The sequence below is a fragment of the Gracilinanus agilis genome, chromosome 1, assembly GCF_016433145.1.
Source record: "Gracilinanus agilis isolate LMUSP501 chromosome 1, AgileGrace, whole genome shotgun sequence".
Classification (NCBI taxonomy): domain Eukaryota; kingdom Metazoa; phylum Chordata; class Mammalia; order Didelphimorphia; family Didelphidae; genus Gracilinanus; species Gracilinanus agilis.
Window position 1 is genome coordinate 124433172 of NC_058130.1, and position 21474 is coordinate 124454645.

The 21474-nt window shown below is 33.7% G+C and overlaps 1 protein-coding gene across 1 annotated transcript in view; it reads right to left on the reverse strand.

Annotated features, from left to right (window-relative positions):
* Nucleotides 1-21474, reverse strand: part of UHRF2 (ubiquitin like with PHD and ring finger domains 2) — a 167323-nt gene that overhangs the window by 122624 nt on the left and 23225 nt on the right. Inside the window, exon 2 of the mRNA XM_044656620.1 lies at nucleotides 9082-9324. Within this exon, the coding sequence (XP_044512555.1) occupies nucleotides 9082-9324 (243 nt within the window). The remainder of the gene's footprint in view (nucleotides 1-9081; nucleotides 9325-21474) is intronic.

Consider the following 21474-nt stretch of genomic DNA (forward strand, 5'->3'; position numbering starts at 1 on the left):
CACACCATAACAACATAAATTTATCAAAATTGTAAGATCCAAATTGTCTCCCTCCTCCCACCCAGTATTGTTATTCTTGTTGTAAGAGATTATTCATATAAAACCAAAACCCCAAAATAAAAATATAAACAGATTAAAATGAAAAATAGTATGCTTTGATCTGCATTCTGACTCCAACTGTTCGTTCTTTGCAGGAAGACAGCATTCGTTATCATATGATCTTCAAAATTTTTCTGGTATGATTTTCTTTTCTTTTTCTTTTTAAACCCTTAACTTCTGTATATTGGCTCCAAGGCAGAAGAGTGGTAAGGGTAGGCAATGGGAGTCAAGTGACTAGCCCAGGGTCGCATAGCTGGGAAGTGTCTGAAGCCAGATTTGAACCTAGGACCTCCTGTCTCTAGGCCTGGCTCTCAATCCCCTGAGCTACCCAGCTGCGGTATGATTTTTTTGAGTGAGCTTTTATATCCTCTTTTGAATTTGGCATATTCCGCTTTTTAAAAAATTCTTTTCCTCAATGAATTTTTGTACCTCTTTTTCCATATGACCAGTTTGGTTTTTTAAAGAAATTCTCTTCATTGGACTTTTGTGCCTCTTTTACCAACTGGCCTATTCCGTTTTTCAAGGTATTAATTTCTTCAGGATTTTTTAAAAATATCTCCTTTACTAAGCTGTTGATTTTTTTCAGAAGTTTTCTGTCTCTAATTTCTTTTCCCAATTTTCCTTCTACTTCTTTTATTTGATTTTTAAAATCTTTTTGGAGTTCCTCCATTAATTTTTTTTGGGCTTCAAAGCAATTCATATTTTTCTTGGAAGTTTTAGATGCAGCAGCATTGATTTTGTTTTCTTCTGATTTTGTGTTTTTGGTTTTCTCTATCATCAAAATAACTTCCTGTATTGTATTTCTTCTTTTGTTGTTTGTTCATTTTCCAGTCTTTTTCTTTTCATTTAAAAATTTCATTTAAAAATTGTTAAAGCTGGGTTCTATAACTGTAATAAAGGGAACACTATTCCAAGCTTCATATTCTTTTGCAGCTGCCTTCAGAGTTGGCCCTGGGGATCTATCTGCTTTCAGCTCTTCAAAGATTGTATGATGTAAGGTATGGTGTGTTTAATACTCTCCCAGTCTAGTCTGTTCTCTGGTCTTTCAGTAACTACAAACACTATCCCCCCTTGGAACTGTGACAAGGGTCCTCTGCTCCCCTATGGCTACAAGTGCTAGTATATGTTAGTGCTCCTCTTCACTCTGAGACCCTAACTTGGATCTATATATGGACAATGTGGCAAGAGCCTTGCACCCAGAGTCAACCAAGCCTCTAATCACCTTTTGAACAAGAGTCCAATCTTCCTCCCTTACTGTCTGTGGCTGAAAGCTCCTAAAGCCTTTGCTGCTGATTCAGTCACCCCTATGTCCTGTTGCTACAGTGGGACCTACCTTGGCTGCTTTGCACTCCACTTCTACCCTAATGTAATATATCTTTTATGCTGACCTTCTAAGTTGTTTTGGTCTGAAAAATTATTTCACTCTGCCTTTTTATGGGATATGCTGCTCTAGAATTTGTTTTGAGGCATTATATCATCATTTTGGGGAGGGTAAGTTTGTAGAAATAAGTTGGGTCTGTGTACATTCTCTGCCATCTTGGCTCCGCCTCTCAACATAACTGTCTCTTTTATAACATCATTCCTATGACTCAGTGCCCCCCATGACAATTACCCCATTACTTTTTTATGGCTTACTATCATTTAATGTTTTAGCTAATTTTTTTAAATATTAGTTCTAAAAAGGCAGATCCTTGATCTTTAGGATCTTGACATCTAAAATGTGACAAAATGATCTGCCATCACTTGAGTATAACTTTCTTAAGAATTAAATATTAATAAGTTGGTTTTAGTAGGCCAAGGAGTTGCTATTTTGCTTAAGGATTAATCAATTTAAGGGCTAATTCAGGGGCAGCTAGGAAGCACAGTATAGATAGAGCACCAGGCCTGGAGTTGTGAGGACTTGGATTCAAATCTGGCCTCAGGCATTTCCTAGTTATGTGATCCTGGGGAAGTCATTTAACCCTGATGGCTGAGGTCTTTGCCTCTCTTCTATCTTAGAAATGATACTAAGAATGAAGGGTTTTAAAAAAGACTAATTTAGAGGATGTCAGTATCTATAAGTTACTTTAAGTTGTATGTTTGCAGAGAATTTTTTATAAAACGCATGCTTGGCATAACACCAAAAGCTGCTGTATAATAAATGCTTAAGGTATGAGACAGGAAAATAAACTCTCAATCCATTTGTCTTACTATATCCTCTTACTTGTTTTTCCACCTGTCTCCTTAGAAAGAAAACAGGCAAAGATATTCACATTTCTGTTACCTGGGCTAGCTAATAAGAAAGAACCAATCAATTTTACCAAGAAACCAATTGTACAAGACACAGAATGCCTAATCAATTTGTATTGATCACTGGCTCTTTCTTTAGCAGCAAAAATCCAATTGAAAATGGTCCTTTCCACAGATTCAACAAAGTAGATGATGACACAAAGAGAAACCTTGCTTCCAGTAAGACTTCTCAAAATGTGTGTTGCTAAATCAGCAATGGATAAGGGAAGGTAGCAGTATGATTCAACATATCCAATGTGAATCAAAAAGTATATGAAGAATCTGTGATTTAATTGGACACTCATTCATAGTTAACCAATGATAAACATTAGCAAATTTGACCAGTTCTTAGATGCCAGACATTTATTCATCCTATCATTGAAAGTTTTTCAACCTGAAAGGACCTCCTTGTACTCCACTGAAATAATCTCCAAGAACCCACAGTCACTTTCAAACCATAATTAGGAACTATTTTAATAAAACAAAAATTCATATCCATATTATAGTGATGGTGGGAAAATTTTTAATAATATCAGCTTAATGAAAGTTAAGAATATATTTCAAGAAAGACTCAACAGACTCCCCACTTGGGATAGGGAGCCCTATTCAAGAATGAAGATGAAGCTAAAAAAATGTTTCAAATACTTCTTGCCTCACCAAAAACAAGCTTTATAGAATATTAACCATATAATATCAAAATTCATAGAAAGCAATAAGACTAGTAATATTTTATTCATATATATATATATATTAAACAAAGGTGGGAGAAAGAAATTACCTAACTCTTTTCAGATAGTTAGAAAGCCTGGAGAAAAGGCATATTTTCACAAGCTCTTGAAATGGTAAAATAAAATCGGTAATTCTGAAGGAGAAAGGTTTTAAGGTATAGATATCAGGCTATAAGAAAGAGAAATAACATTATTAGCTAGAAGAAGAGGTAAATGAGCTTTTTGGTAAAGAAGCAAAAAAAAAAAAGTAGGATGATGAAGGCTTTGAAGATATCAGGTCATAGTATTTTTTTATTGTAAAGTAACATAAATCTAGAGGGAAAGTAGGTACAAACAGAATGCTTTTAAAGAACATTTTTGGGAAACAATCTTACATTCTCCTAAAAGATGATCAAAATGATGAGACATTATACTCATTTTGTCACAAATTTTTATGTTAAATTTTTCTGACATTAGCACATTTCAGAACATTATAATTTGAATTTTTCAGTAATATCTAGAAAGTGTTCCTGAAAAGTAAAGACATTGAGACTGGGTAAATTTGAAGTTCTATGCAGTAGTTACAGGCATTTGATATGAAAAATTACTTCAAAAAGGCAGCTCCAGAAATTCTTTAAAAATTCCTACTGAAAACAAAGTTATTTTCTCATAATCTCTATTATTGTATATTTTTAGAGTGCTATACACATTCTTTCAGGTAGTAAGTTTCTTTACCTAGAAAGGGAATATCTGGGCCATTCTCAAAAATTAACTTTTAAAAGACAAAACAAAAAATTTACTTGTGCTTTCTAGCCTTTGAACCTCAACATGTGGAATGTCCTCCCACCAATCTCTACCTACTCTCCAAGGTCTTGATGAAGAACCACTCTTTACAAGAAAAGTCTCCCCTTATTACTTAAGCTGGAAGTATTCAAGATCCACTAGCACAGCCTTTAAAAATAGAGTCAGCTTCATACCACACTAAGTCACTGGAAAGGTACTTTAGTAGAAATCCTCTCCAATATGTCTGGTTACATGTATCATTAGCACTGATCTTCTCTGAGTCTTGTCATTGGATTATTTTAATTCATTAAGTAAAACCATTCACAAAATTTTCTATTTTCTCATGAGGCATGACATATTGGGCTAATTCCAAACCTTTTCATCTAAATATCATTCTAAAGTCATTCATTCTTTCAATATTTGAGAGAGAATATTAATAAGGGAAAATAAAAAATTTTTTATTATCACTAATAAATGATTTCCTTGTTTATTTTCTTTCAACTAAAAAAATAAAAATTAAAAGCAAAAATATAAATAGACATACCACACAAAGTGGTAATCATTTTATAAGTAATAATAATTGTAGGTAAATTAAATTTAAATTAGGATATCCCACAAAATAGAAAAGATATACGAGTACCTAAAATATTAAGCTTTTCCAAACATACAAAAACCCCATGGAAAGTAAATTCATTAGAGAAAAGGTGACAATTATAGCAAGGAGAAAGAAATTGACAACATAGGGGAAATAACAACCTGTTGTTATAATAATTTAAACAAAAATAATATTTAAACTATAATAATTTAATCAAAAAGACCTGGAAAATTTATTTAACAAGTTGGAATTAGCAACATATCTGAAAAACAAACTAAAAATGTACTCATAAATCAGGAAAAAAAATTTTTATCAAATAGAAAGGAACAATACTTTGATAAATGAAATAGAAAGTCTATGTAACTTTTTTCAAATGTGGCAAAAGAAATCAGAAAAGAACAAAAAGCAAAAGGTATGTAGGTGGACAAAAACTCAAAAATGAACTGGAAGTTGGGTCAAAGAAGACCCTCCCCAAAATTTCAACATAAAAAAATCAAACTATTTAACAGATAACAAACCATGTATTGAAACATCTAGAATACAGGCAAAAGCCACTTTTGAGGTAAATTTGTAGTTATGAAAATTTAGAATAGGAAAAAAGATACAAAGTTAATTACATATTAGAGAAGCTGTTAGGAAAAAAACCAAGTAATACACAAAAAGAAAGCAGGAGGGAAGAGAAATAATCAAATTAAGGCAAGAAATAAAGTATAAAACAAAAATGTTGTTGATTCTCAAGAATACTGGATGGCATTGGTAAAATTTACAAACTTCTAAGTAATTTTCAAAGGTAAAAAAACAAATCACTGAATGATAAATGTAAAAAATTAATTTTCTAATTTTGTGCATAAGTATATATTATGGTGAAGATCTTAAGTGAAATCAATGCGTATTAAGTTATCAAAATTGTTAAAAGCAAACAACTTAAAGAGATCAATTTTAAAGGAAGAAGTAAGGCCAGTCATTCATGAACTTCTTTTTTTAGAAATGAAAAAAAAAAAAGGCAGGTCTGAACAGATTAAATGTTGAATTTTTCAAAAATTTTGGCAGCTGGGTAGCTCAGTGGAGTGAGAGTCAGGCCTAGAGACAGGAGGTCCTAGGTTCAAACCCGGCCTCTGCCACTTCCCAGCTGTGTGACCCTGGGCAAGTCACTTGACCCCCATTGTCCACCTTTACCAATCTTCCACCTATGAGACAATACACTGAAAGTAAAAGGGTTTGAAAATTTTTTTTCAAGAAAAACATTAACATAATATGCAATTCTCCTAGATAAACTATCACATGCCTCTTAATTCTTATCAAAAAGAAAAATCTAGATTTAAAAAAGACAATAATGAACAAAAGAACTTACCTTACTAAGGGATGTAAATTTTAAAAACTGAGTACAGTATTTAAAAAATTATTATGACCAAAAAGAGCTTATTCCAAGTTTAAAAGGATGGTTTAGTAATTAAAAAATAATGTCTCCTATTAATGAGAAAAATAATATGATATGTCAATATAGATTTGATTGAATTAAACATACATTGAATGATAACCACTAAAAAGAAACATGTTAGGTCATTTCTGTAAAATTTAAAGTATTTACACAAGACTACAGAAAACATGCAAAGTAGAGCACTAATATCATTCCCTATAAGAGGATCAAATTTATCATTGACATTTAATACAATGTTAGACATGATGAGCAAAAGCAATAAAGCATGGACAAATTCAGTTAAAATCTGAAAAAGTAAAAATATCACCGTTTTCAGATGGCACAAATATCATCTAGAAAACCCAAGAAATACAACCAAAAAAATAATTGAGTTGATTTTATAAAAATGCAAGATAACACATAAATGTCATTGACAATATCAAACATCTCACATAAATAATTACCAGTTAAAATTAGTGAATATATTTTCAATAAAATGTTCCAAATAGTTAGTTATTAGCTTAAAACATGTAGCATACTCTAGACTCCTATGAATAAAAAGAAAGACTTTAACAAATAAAGAGGGATCTGGCTAATTTCAGCTAAATTTTTACAATGATTGAATATAATAGAAATGCAAATCTCACCCAAGTAATACAATATTAACCAAAATCCTAACTTGCTATCTAAAGAATTAGGGGAAATGACAGTGAAATTTATATAGTAAAACAAGTGAATAAAAAGTATATTTAAGGGGAAAAAGTGGTGATAAAAGAAAGCCAGTTCTAGAAAAATAAGTAATTTTACAAGACAGCAGCTATCAGGTGAATAGATTAAAAAAATAGGACATAGAGCCCCAAAAAATAAGCTAAAAATTTAGTGTTTGCTAAAACACAGCAGTATATCTGTCCCAAAATAAAAGGCACAAAAATTTTTAATTAAATATATAGAAAAAGATTCTTAAGGACAAGATAATTGATTTTATTATCTCTACCATGTAGAAGAAAATATATCTAAATATCTTCACAATGACTTTTGAAAAAGTAAAGAGAATGAATAGAGTTCACAAACTATAGGATATTGAGCTTGAAAACCTGGAAAAATTCCACAATGTATTGTTAAAAGGGTGATTATAGAATATTTAAAGAAACAAACAAAATGGTAATCATAAAGAGCCAGTATAGCTTCATCAACGACAAGTCTCAGACCAGACTAACTTTATTTCCTTTTGACAGGGCTACTCTAAAGGTGGATAAGAGAAATGCTATAAATGCAGTTTACCTAGATCTTAGCAAAGTACTTGATAAAATCACTCATACTATTCTTACAGAAAAGACAAAATGATGGGGGATAAACAGTAGCAAAATTAGGTGGATTTACAACTGACTGAATGACTAGTCTTGATGGTTAAGCTGAGATTTATGAACTTGTTTTTAAAAAAATTTATTTTGAGAACATTATTTCAAATATAATTGGTTTCTTTTGTAACATTAGATATTTTATTTTATCACTTCAAGATATTCTATTCATCAACTGACTTCACCAAACTGTCAAAAGAATTCATGACACAAAAAAGATTAAGATCTGGGCTAGATCAAAGAATAGTTATTATTAATGGTTGAATGTCAACTTGGAAGGAGGTCTCCAGTGAAAATGCCTAAAGGAATTTTGCTTGGCTTTGCAGTTTTAATAACTTTCAGGCTTTTAACACTATGCTAAGAGCTAGGGATACAAATACAAAAATGGAGATTTTTAATTCAGGGAGCTTTGCTCTAATGGAGGAGATATTATAGAGAAGAAAGAAGGAGCATGGTGAGACAAAGGAGAGAGAAGGATTTTGAAAATCTGGAAATTAATTGCATTACAGGAACAAAATACTGGAACAACATTTTTTTACAAAAGAAAAGCTGAAAATGTTCTTCTTATTTATTTGTCCCTACTTTGATAGCAAAATGCATAACAAAAAAATAAGCTACAACTAATAAAAACATTGCATATTATCCTTTTTTATTGACACTGACATCTTAAGAACTATCTTTTAAAAAATGACCATTTGGGGGGAAAGGTTCTGTTTGTGCAAAAATATTCATAGCTGTGCTTTCTGTGGTGGCAAAAAACTGGAAAATGAGGGGGTGTCCCTCAATTGGAGAACAGCTGAACAAATTGTGGTATATGATGGTGATGGAACACTATTGTGCTGTAAGGAATGATGAATCGATGGATTTCTATAATAACTGGAAAGATGTACGTGAAATGATTCGGAATGAAATGAGCAGAACCAGGAGAACATTATACATAGAAATTGAAACACTGTGGGACAAATGTAATAGACTTTGCTATTAATAGGAATGCAATGATCCAGGACAATTCTGAGGGACTTATAAGAAAGAATGCTATCCACATCAAGAGAAAGAATTGTGGGAGTAGAAATCCAGAAGAAAACATGATTTATCACTTGTTTACATGGGTATATGATTTGGGACTTGGGTTTTAAAAGATTACTCTATTACAAAAAAATGAAAAATATGGAAATTGATTTTGAGTGATAATATATATATAACTCAGTGGAATTGTCTGTCAACTCCAGGAGGGGATAGAGAAAAGGGGAGGGAGAGAACATGAATTATGTAACCATGAAAAAATTTTTTGAAATAAAACTTAAAATAATTACCATTTCAACTAGTATATTTATTTATTTGTTTGTTTGTTTTTGAAAAATTTTAAAACCCTTACCTTCCGTCTTGGAGTCAATACTGTGTATTGGCTCCAAGGCAGAAGAGTGGTAAGGGTAGGCAATGGGGGTCAAGTGACTTGCCCAGGGTCGCACAGCTGGGAAGTGTCTGAGGCCAGATTTGAACCTAGGACCTCCTGTCTCTAGGCCTGGCTCTCAATCCACTGAGCTACCCAGTTGTCCCCTCAACTGAGCTACCCAGTTGTCCCCTCAACTAGTATATTTGTAAGAGCAGAAAACTGCTGCCTTTAAAACATTGTAGTAATTGACTAAAGACCTATCCTCCAAATCATTCAATCTGAAGAATAATTCTTACATTGACTCCTTTCTTCAAATTAGCTGAAAAACTGGATATTACTCAAATATTTACTTTTAAACAGGTTTTACTATTGTAAACATTCAGAATATATTCAGAAAAAAATAGATCAATAGTATGTATTTTGTATATCATTTTTAAAACATGAGAATAATAGACACTTACCTTATATATCCCAATTCCTGGATCAATAAGAGATGAACGAGTTGATGTAGAAGGCTGATTGGAAGATCCACTGCTTACTGTTTTCTTAACTTTACTTTTGCATCCACCATTAGAACGAGATTTTACCTCACCACCCTTAAACTGTATCGAAGTGGTAGGACCATCAGGCTCTGAACGGATCAGCAGCTGGACTATATCATTCAATCCAACATTATAATCAAATAAAGTATGTCCATCTTCCAACTGTTAAAAAAAAAAAAAGACTGTAAAACTATATCAGTCATTAGTATAGTACCTAACCTGAGAGATAAATGTCACTATTGTCCTCATTTTGTAGTTTAGGAAATAGAAACAAACGATTTAAAGGATTTGTCAAAGAGCTATTAAGTGTCCGAGGCTAGACTGGAACTTGGGACTTACTGATTCCAGATCCAGCATTCTATTTACTAGACTGCCTCTGCCAATATGACTAAAAAACCCTCAAAATTCTACAAGTTAAAAAAACTAAACCTTTCTTCTCCCCCAATTATGTTCTAAAAACATAGATTGGCCTTGAAGCATAAACAAGGTTAAGCTCTTAAAACCAAAAAAGCATGTCACAAATATGGCTAAAGTAAAGCCTGAAACCTTTAATATTGTTTATAGAAAGACCCTAGAAAGCCTGGATGGGGGCAGGGGCGAGAGCACGGAGCAAATCACCTTATTACCAGAACTGTCTGAAACTTGTATCTCACAGATTTACTGATCACATATTTCTACACTTGAAAAAATTCACAAAAAGATGATGTTTCCTACCATTTTCCAAATTATAACATCTTGCCAACAATAACAATCTTAAAATATACTGGGCCCTTGTTTCCAATACACATGTTAGGTGATCAGTGGAAGCAGCAGAATCAAGAGTACCAGTATCTGAATTTGAGTCATAGCTTGACTGCTTATTACCTGTGTAACATTAAAGAAATTATTTTACTTCTCTGGGCTTATTTCCTAATCTATGAAATGAAGGGATTGGACTAGATGAGTTCTAGGGTCTTATCTCACTTAAAATTCAGATTTTTGGATAACATTTCCAATGAAATAGATACATGACACACAATATAAATTATCCCTTTAACTTTATTTAATGCCCTGAAGAGTCAAATAACTTACCAAATACACCTATATCTGACTCCTCTCTACCTTCTTCGAAGAAGCTATAGCCAATGGTTAACAATATTTTTGGGAAAATGTCAATCAGTCAAAAAGTGTTTTACTAAGTGCTTACTAGGTGCCAAGGAACTGTGCAATACAAGCAGAAAGGCAGTTCCGGCCCTCAGGAAGTGTATATTCTATTAGCAAAAGACAACACATAAAAGGAAGCTTAAGGAGGAGGAGGAAGAGGAACAAAGGTACCCTAGAGGGCATGGTAGAGAAAGACCAGAAGCCAACCTGGAGAGCAATGAGACAAGATAGGTCCAAGCACTCTCAAAAGAAGATTCAATAAGGAGCCATCCAATCAGAGGTGGCTTTTTTTTTTAATTAAAAAGAAACATAATTAGGCCTGTGCTTTAGCAATATCAATCTTTGGGGTGTCCCTGACTCCTCATTCTCCCACAAATTTCCAATCAGTTGCTGAGTCCTGTTTGTACATTCAACAGCTCTATTAATTCTTTTATTTCCACTCCCACTGCTAAACCCTTATTTAAGACCCAATATCATATTAACCTGGACTATAGCAATAGCTTTGGATTCTCAATTTAGAGTCTCTCTCTTCTTGTAAATCTGTCTTCCACATAGCTCCCAAAATAATTTACCCAAAACACACACAACTTCTCTCCTTGAGAAACTTCAGTGGTTCATAAAAAAATTTCCTCCAGAATAAAATACAAATCTGTTATTTCAAAATATTTACAATTTGCCTCTGTAATGCCTTTCTGGGCTTACTGGTTATTATTCTCATTTATGCATCCTATATTCCAGCCATATTGATCTACTACTGACTTTTGTCTAAAGAGAGCATTTCAACTTCTACCACAGACCTTTTCCCAGAGGCTATTCCTATCCCTGGAAAGCACTCTGCCTTTTAGGTTCCCTTTAAGGGTCAACTTACATGCCAACTCCTGTGGAAATCTTTCTTAACACCCTTGGTTCTGAGTATTACTGCTTATAATCTTACCTATCTGCATATTATACTTCATGTTCATTCTTGAAAAACTTAAGTTTAAGGGCAGAAGTTTCTAGTTTTGTCTTTTTATCCCAGTGCCTCATACACAGTAAGTACTTAATGAATGACTGATATTTTTATAAGGAAAGGAGAGAATGAGTGTAAACAGGTAAGAGAGATGACATTCTTCTAGCTTCCCCGAATGCAAAAGTTTATCTGAGGGTCAGCAAATTTCTTTTATATGAGCTCTATAAATGTGGACATAAAACTTCAAAAGTAAAACTACAGTGGTGATTGCCAAGGGTTGAGTATTTAGGGTTCATGCTATTGGGAGGTTCTAGAAGCATTACCCAGAAAAGAATTGCAGATATCCAGAAACTGAATGCTCCTAAAAAGCAACTCTTAGCAACTCTTGGGATAATGGGATTTTGTCGTAAGTGGATCCCTGGGTACAGTGAGATAACTAACATTTGTCTTACTTATTTAACAAGAAATTCAGAACCTGAACCTTTAAAGCTCAAACCAGAACATCTGCAAGCTATTACAAAGCTAAAAGAATCTATTCTGTTGGCCCTTCTAGCATTAGGGATCCCTGATTATTCAAAACCATTTCAACTTTTTGTCAATGAATGCAGAGGAATTACATCTGGGGTACTAACAGAGACGATGGGACAGAATTTCCATCCAATAGGCTATTACAGTTGTCAATTAGATCCAATTACAGCTGGAACAGTTCCCTGTCTCAGAAGCATTTTCGATCTGTCATGCAATGGGGGCAATTTGGAAAAACCATGGGTATATAACAGCTGGGGGCAAACAGATAGCACATGCAGATATAATAACAGAGTTGCTAGAAGCTATCCAGAAGCCAAAACAGATAATGGTGATCTACTGCTGAGGACATACTTTTGGGAAGGTTTCAGTGTCTAAAGGAAATTATAGAGCCAATATAACAGCCAAGTATGCAGCTAGAAAAGTTTCATTCTCTGTTATAAATCTGTCCATCATAGAGTCAACAGATCTTACAAAAGCTTATCAGGACTCTGAGATGCTAGTATGGAAGGAAAAGTTTGGAACTGGAAAAGTAAATGGCATATGGGTCTCAGACACTGGAAAACCGATCCTACCAAAAGAGTTTTACTATCATATAAGTTGGTGGGTTCCAAACGTTTTTGGCCTACAGCCCCCTTTCCAGAAAAAATATTACTTAGCACCCCCTGTCACATATTATCACCGCTCCCTTACAGTTATTCACCACCCCCAAATGCGCCCGTGGCCATCACCACCCCCCTGGTGGTGGTAGCACCCACCAGGGGGGTGGTGGCGTCCACTTTGGGAATCACTGATATAAGTCATGCCATCCATAGCAAAGGTCATTACCTGAATAGAAGATCTGATTTGAGATATTCTACTTAGGTAACATCAGACACATACAGGGATATGTAGAGATTAGAATTAAGATTTATATAAGGGTAATATAGATTATGTAAAATAACTGTGTGGATAGTTAAAATGTTGCAAAAACTGAGATTTTTAAGATAGGACACTAAGTTCTATGTAGACAGTTTGGTTTTATGTAATAGCAATAGCATTTGGCATAGAAAGAGTTTTGTTGTGAATTGTTCAGCTTAGATTTTTCAAATGCATTTTGTATAAGTTTATTTTTTAGTCCAATAGATTGTGGATTTTTTTGTAAAAGTTTATGCTACATTGTTTTTTATTGTATTTTTCTATTTTTCTACATAGCTATAATATTTTTAGATAAGATTGTTTTGTGAATTAGCTTAGCATCATATTTTTTTATAAACTGTTTTTGAAAAAGTTTTGTATTTGCATTTTGAATTTTTAGAATTTTATCGAATTCTTTTATACTTTGCAGTTTGTATTTGTATTCAGAGATTTTCTTGCTTGTTTTATTTTGCAAATGTTTGCACTTTGTTTTAATCTTTGTAACAGTTTGTTGTAAATCTCTTCTCTTTCCTTTCCCTAGTTTAATTCCTTAAAGTAAGGTAGTTGGGACTAGAATATGGTAACTGAGTATAGGCTGTTTGTTATTTTTGGGTAAGTCTTTAGATTAGGAATAAGGTAAAGGGAATTAAGTTTCTTGGTGTGCAGCCATCAAAACATTTTTGGCAAAATGAATATTGGTCTGAGCAAAAGGGTGGAATGTTATAAGGAAAGGAGAGAAAGGGTGTAAACAGTTAAGAGAGATTTTGCACAGAGAGCAGTGTGCAGGACATTGCCGCATGCCCTAGAACTACAGAGCTTGTTCTAAGAATCTGGGGAATATATAAAATAGGACACAGAGAGATGCCAAGGGGGCTTTTGGACTTCCTGTTTGGGGGAATAGCCTGAAGCTGACAACTTCCTCTAGCTTGGGATCTCTACAAGCTTAGGAAGGTTTTGTTTCCTTTCCCCTTGAAGCCAAAGCTATCATGCTCTTATTTTGGATATACCTATCTGTGATCCACTCATGTTCCAGTGTCTTGAGAGAATGTTCCCAACTGCTGTGAAGAACTCTGCTAGCCAGCCAGTAAACTGTCTGTGAGAAGGCCTGAAGCTATCTTGGGCCTAACCAGAAGAGGGTTGATCCCTGAAATATAGGGGTCAGCCTAACTACTCTGAAAGACTATAAAATCTAACCAAACATTATTTGGGAGGATTATTAGCTCAGGTAGTTAGTTAGTCGGGATTTTCTAGACAGCCAGAGTAGTAGTAGGCAGCTAGAAGACCAGAAGACAACCCTTTGCAGGGTTCTTAGAAAGGGGGGTGGTTTAGTTAGAAACCCTTAGATCAGGATGTCCTATTCCTTAATCTTCTCTTCCAGTCTACCTTGATTAAAATAAACTCTGAACTGTTTTGTAAACTGTCTAAGAGTTTGAGAAGTGCGCTGAGCCCTGTGGAGGTCTGTCTGGGCCTCATCACTGTGGGATACCCTCAATCTTGGTATCTCACCACTACAAAACAACCATACAGACTATTCACCTATTTTAACATGAAATTACTATAAGGTACAGACTCCTTATTTTCTCCCTTATATCCCCTCCCCAAATAAAACAATAGCAATAATAACAACCAAAAAGAACCCTCTGACAGTTTAGAATATAATTTCTAAGAAAATAGAAAGGGTTTTTATAAATAAAAGTTAAAAGAAGAGAGGGCTTGCTAAAATAATTTATTTTCTGCTGGAGGAGATTAGTGTAGGACCTTAAGTTATAATGGGTGTTCTTGTGATTTCATTAATAGAGAACCCCCAAATGAGGAAACTCCTAAAAATGCAGGTTGATACATTCTCTGCACCTTAAGGTTTTAGGAAGTTGGCTAAAACATCAAAAAGTTAAATGCCTACCCAGGGTCTTGTAACCAATATGCAATAGAAGACCTGAGCCCAGTTCTTTTCAGCATCAAGGCCATTTCTTTAGCGATTCTGTAACACAGTCTCTCAAAAGCTCAGGATTGTTAAACTGGATTTAACATCAATTTAAAACAAAGATTTTTTTTTTACCATTTCTGCAATCAAGGGGTAGAATAATAAAGTGATAATAAAGACTCAGAAAAATTCAATATTTTTATACCGAGTTTTAATTAACTACGGTTAATCCACATGCCTTTTTATATTTCCTACCCTTCTCAACAATACTACTTGAAAGTTATCTACAATAACTATCTCTACTTTCTCTCATTCACTCCTCATTTCTTTTGCCATCTGGCATCTGAAGTTGATCACTGCTGCCTTCAAAGTTACTAATTAAAATAATATGTTAACTGCTAAGTCAAATGGCATTTTCTCAGGCCTCATCCTTCTCTATTTATCTGACACACTGACCACCTTCCCTTCCTAGATACTCTCCTCCCTAGATTTTCCTGACATTGGCTCTCTCATAGGCCTCAAACATACTCCCTCTTTACCTTTGCCTCAGATTCCCTCTCTTCCTTGAAAAGATATAGCTAAAGAACCATCTTCTGCAGGAAGCCTTTCCTGACAGTCCAAATTGTTAGCTATGGCCCTCACTCACAAACTACCTTTTATTTAACTAGTTTATACATGTTTATATTATTCACGTTATATTTATGTAACATATATCTATATCTATCTATATCTATATGTATATAGATATATAGATATATATACTTCTCAGTTCCTCTATTAGAATGTAAACTCCTTGGAAGCAGAGTTTGTTTCACTGTTTGTACTTGTATCCTCAGAAAGTAGCAGAGTATCTTACATACAATATGTGCTTAATGTTTATGTCTTGAGTAATCTATTTCCTCTTCCAATCTTTATATTAACTTTTTGCCCACTGATCTTAAATCTTAGGTGGAGGGGGGAAATTTGCATCTCACGTATTATTCTGACTTATAAATTTAAATATCGATAGACCAAATTATCTTTTGACCAGCTCCATGGGAGAGGTAAGCATATTTTTTAAAGACTTCAAACTACAAAATCGCCATAGCAAATGTAGTTATTTTTCATATACAAACTGAAATTAAAGAATTTTTAAATACAGGTCTAGCCAATACATTTTCATGCCAACAATGTGCTAAAGTGCTTAAAAACATTTCCTATTAAAATTAAACATCTTTCCCCAAAATTGTCTCTAAATTCTCAAAATCCTTTCTTCATAGCCTATTAGAAACTTTGGCTGATTTCTAGTTGGGGTAATACAAATTCAGAATTAGTTGAGTCTAATTTAGGATTTAAAAATAAGGATGGAAGGGAAGAAGAGGATTGGAGGAAGAAAGGAAGGATTTTCTGTTTCAACTTAGTATGTATTAAAAATCCAAATTCTTCTAAGAATTCTGACAGTGGAAGAAGCCAACAGAGATCACAACATTTTTTACTATTATGCATTCATATTTATCTTTCCTTCCCCCCACCAGATGGTAAGCTCCTCCAGGTGAAGAACTGTGCCCCTTATTTAAACTTGAATAGTCCTTAATCCTTAGATGAAACCACTGCTTGGTGTGGATTTAATATTCAATGAATGAATGCTTAATGAAGTTCTAATTTCAGAAAAGCATATGTAAGAATTAATCTGATTCTTTATTCTATCTGGACAACAAAACTACAAGTATGAATTTTAAAAGTCATATGGGGGCAGCAGGGTAGCTCAGTGGATTGAGAGGCCGGTCTAGAGATGGGAGGTTATAGGTTCAAATCTGACCTCAGACACTTCCTAGCTGTGTGACCCTGGGCAAGTCATTTAACCCCCATTGTCTGGCCCTTACCACTCTTCTACCTTGGATCCAATATATAGTATTGATTCTAAGGTGGAAGATAAGGGTTTAAAATTTTTTTCAAGTCTTATCAGTTTCTTTCTTTATTCATTATTAAAAACAACTTGTTAGAGAAGGGGAAAAATTCTTTAGTAATTCTATCTCAAAGAAAAGATACGCTAAAGCTTAAAAAAAAAAACCCTGAATTCATTAATCTTGAAATCAAGATGCTTTCAAAATGATAGTAACATAAAATATAAAACAAATTTACAATGAATATCTCATGTAATTTATAAAAGCTTCTATACTGGAACAACATTCTAGTCTCTCTTTCCCTCAAATACGATAACTTTAAAGATGGTGATCACCCGACTATAAGTTTACGGTGGAGGAAAAGAAAGCTAGACCTAGTCTGATGGGCATCCTAAATTTGTTGAAAGTATTCTTCAAATAGTTCAAAGACAAGTAGCATTTAATGGCATTTCAGTGAACTGAAAAAACTCACTCTTAGTTAACAATTGGGCACAGCAGGTGAAAAAACTATTGCTTTTGTAGTTTGCATTAAAGACTTTCAATAGTAAACACAATGACTAGAATTGACTTGTTATAGTTCCATTATATTCTGCCTCATTAAGATCATGGCTAGAAGGAGCAGCTAAGTGGCCCAGTGGTTAGATAGAAAGCCAGGCCTAGAGAAAGAAGATCCTGAGTTCAAATTTGTCCTCAGACACTTCCTAATTTTGTGACCTTGGGCAAATCACTTAAACCCAATTGCCTAGCCTTTATTTCTCTTCTGCCTTAGAACCAATATTTAACGTCCATTCTAAGACACAAGGTAATGATTTTTAAAAAAAAGGGTCATAGCTAGAATACTGTATTCAGCTCTGTTCATTATATTTCACGAATGACAAATGAGTTGGAGTGAATTCAGAAAAGAGTATGTAAGATGAACAAAGTATTAGAGGACCATGACATGTAAGTATCAACTGAAGGAACTGGGTGTGGTTAGCCTAAAAAAGCTTTCCCATTCCATCAGAGGATGGAATAGCTAGCTGTCTGAGAATCTGACATATTATTACATAGAAGGATAAGATTTGTCCCATTTGGTCCTCGTGAGTAGGACTATTTTTTTGGTCAAAGTTAAAAGGATGAAGATTAGTTTGATATTTAAATTCCTAAAAATTAGAGTTATCCTGAAAAGATCTGCAGGAACTGATACAGAGTGAAATAAGCAGAACTGGGAGAACACTTTATACAACAACAGAAATATTGGATGATGATTATCTACGAAAACTTGGCTACTCTCAGCAATTCAATGATCTGGGATAATCCTGAAAGACTTACAATGGAGAATGCTATCCACCTCTAGAGAAAAAAACTGTTGGGAGTCATCCTTTGCTTTAAGTGTAATTTTGTTTTTATTTTAGGGTTTTGGTTATGTATGACTTTGTTCTTACAACAATGACCAAGATAGAGGTGTGTTTGCATTACAATAAAAATAAAATTAAAAAAAAATTAGAGCTATCCCAAATTACAGTAAGTTGCCTTAAAAGGACTTTGGCTACTAAAAGACCCAGTGATGACTGATCTTTAAAAGAACATACAGAACAGGAGAGGCATTAGAGAACTGGGAGAAGTATGAAAATGGAATCCATAAACTATAGGTCAATGATTTCTATTTAAATTCTTGGGAAAATTCTAGAAAGAAACATTATAGGGATAGATATATAATTAGAAAAAAATCAATTGGCACCAAGAGCCAGTATGGCTTATTATTTTTAATAATCTCTACTGATAGAGTTACTAAACTGGTAGATCAGAAAATTGCTATTGATCTTACTTGCCTGAATTTTAAGGCATTTTTTAAAAAGTCTCTCATATGGAGAGATGTGGGACAGAAAATAGAATAATCAGGTCACTGCAAAAAAGGCTGAATAACTAGATCCAACGAGTATCTGTTATTAATGGTTTGATGTCAACTTGGAAGATCCTTAGTGTGGTGCCTCAAGGGATTTATTCTTGGCCTTGCACTGTTTAAATTTTTATCAGTGATAGGGCCTGGTTACTGATTGGCAGATGATACAAAGCTGGGAGGGATAGCTAAAAATGGATGGAAGTCAGAATTAAAAAAAAAAGACTTGGCAAATTAATAAGCTGAATCTAATGAGCTAAAATTTAATAAGGATAAAGTCTTATATGTAAGTTTGAAAAAAAAATCAATGTCAACAGTAAAAAATCAGGGAAGGTATCTGCTAGATAGCAGTTCTCCAAAAAAAAAAAAAACAATAAAGAAAGAAAAGAAAAGAATTGAGGGTTTTGATAGACTGCAAGTCTACAGCATATGATTACAACCAAGAATACTAATGTAAACAAAGGCTGCACCAAAAGATGTAGCATTCAGGAATAAGGAAAAGAGAGTTTGACTGTATTGTGCCCTGGTCAGCTCACACCTAGAATACTAATTTTGGTTCTGCATGCTGCATTTTAGGAAAGACATTAAGGCAGAGAACACATTCAGAGAGAAATAGGATACTCAAAGACATGAAATTCATGCCATCTGAAGATTGGTTTAACCTAAAGAAGGTTTAAGAAAGAAAACATAATAGTTGTTTCAAGAGTTGGAAATGCGAACATATGGAAAGGGATTTGACCAAAAGGGCAGAACAATGGATTGAGGGTGCACAGAGGCAAATTTTGGCTTGATGTAAACTTCAGAACAGTAAAAATTCTCCAAGAATGGAACAAAGTAGTTCCTAGAAGTAAAGGTTTCCCTAGTGCTGGAGATCTTCAAGCAAAGACTGGAAGCTCACTTGTCCAGTATGTTATAGAAGGAGTTGCTCTGTTCAAGTACAAATTAGCCTAAATAACCTCTGAGGTCTCTTCCAACTCTGAGAATCTTATTTTCCCCACAAGACATCTTGAATCAGAAGCTTAAGAACATTTGTCAGTAATGTTTACAAAGGAGATTTCTCTTCAAGTAAGTGTTGGATTATATGGCCTCTGAGGTCACTTCCAACTCTTTAGCTTCTGGGGGTTTTTTGTTGTTGTTGTTTTGTTTGTTTTTTGCCAGTTGAAGTAGGTTCCACAGTCTTTTCTGATAAATCTCCCAATTTGGAAATGAACAAATTTTTTTGATATTGCCCCTCACAAATACTGAAGTCTTGCAACAGTTAAATCAGAGTAAGAACAGAAAGATCAAAAATGGAAGCTAGCATGAAAAATGAGGATTCTAAAAAATAAATGCATAAGACTGACAGAGAGCAAATACAATTAAGATATCAAGTACAACAATTGGTTTCAACAAAATGATATGGTGCCTTTGTCTAAGAGCAAATATTTGATTAAGAATGTGAGCTCTGGGCAAATTTACTAGTGCCCAGCTCTAAGAACAGTTGCTGAAATCACAGAATATTAAAAAAAAGAATATTATGTTCTCACAGAGACTCAAGTTATAATGGTAACTTTTGTTAAGCAAATAACTACAAATTAAAAGTCTCAGACTGAGAATAAATAAAGCTGTAGAATACACCTGCATACATAGAAATTTTATAAACATATAAAGTTTAATTTTGCTTAGAATGATCTAAGTATATGACATTCTTCACATTACAGAAAGGTATTAGATCAATGTCTTATATGATATACATAGATCTATAGTGCCCATAATTTTAATTTTAGACTAGAATTAAGGGCATCAAGTAAAAAGTATACTAGCAATGTCCATAATTTCATCAACTGCCAAATCCTTCATACCCTCTGGCTCAAATCCAGAGCTGTAACCAGGGATATAAAGTGACAAGTTTGTCATGGTAAGTCAAGTTCCTGCCACCACTTATCTACTAATTCACTGAGGAGAAAAATATTTTATATCTTTAAGCTTCTCCATTTTTTATGAAATAAATCATAAATGCTCTGGGAAACTCAAGTTCAACTTACTATCTTTCTGAGTTCCTCCAGACTAGCTAATCAATAAATAAATGACCTCGTTTTTGACTTCCCTATATCTATCTTACTTGGAACACATTGGAGTGAGCTTATATTTCATCATCATCAAAGGCAATCAAGTGACATAAGCCACTAAATCTGGAAATTCAACCTTTTGCAATAAAGGCACTTTAATGTACTCTTAAAGAAACAATTTACATGAACTTGATCTCATAGTCAATAAGTATTTATCCAAATTTTTCCTATAGAGTCCTGCTATAGTTACCCACATTAAGAGAAGAATTCATTTCTGTGCAGACTTGTGGTTCAGTTCGTTTTGTGGCAAATATTCAAGTTTAAAAACCGCAAGATTTTTATAACTGTTTGTTTTTCCAGAAATGTAACTAAAAACCAAAAATCTCATACTCTGTGCATAACTTGGCTTACATTTTTAAAATAAAAATGCAGGATGAATAAAGAATTTCTTTCTTTTCTGCAAACAAAATGCATCCTAAATTGAAGATTTTAATTTGCTTCCATAATATAACTATTAGAAAGAGGATAATTAGCAAATATCATCCCATAAAACACTCCTCCTCACAAATCACAAATTTAATTGTCTTCAAGGTTGACTCACCTCCTTTAAGTTGCATTTTTTCACGTGTGTGTGTGTGTGTGTGTGTGTGTGTGTGTGTGTTAGAACAGCTATTTCCTTGCAGTAAAAGTTTTCAAATGCATTTGTGTCTCACTTGGACAATATTATCTCTTACTATTTAATGTTTTCTAATTGCTTCAAGCTTGTCTCCAGAATTACAATGAAAGTTCCCCTAAGAAATGGGACCATATTTTTTGTTGATCAATCTGTACAATTATTCAATAAATGCTTGTTGGATGAGTTTGGATATTGTTGTTTTCAGGTGCAAGTGTTAAATCCACAAGGATTTATTGAATTCCTACTATTTGCAAGCCACTGCTAGGTTCTGGGGATACAAAGATGAAAAATACCAGTCTTGGCCCTCAAGGAATTTATAACTTCCTAAGAGAGAAAAACTGTACATATAAAAATTCATAATGAATATATATCAAATAAATATGAAGTTAAT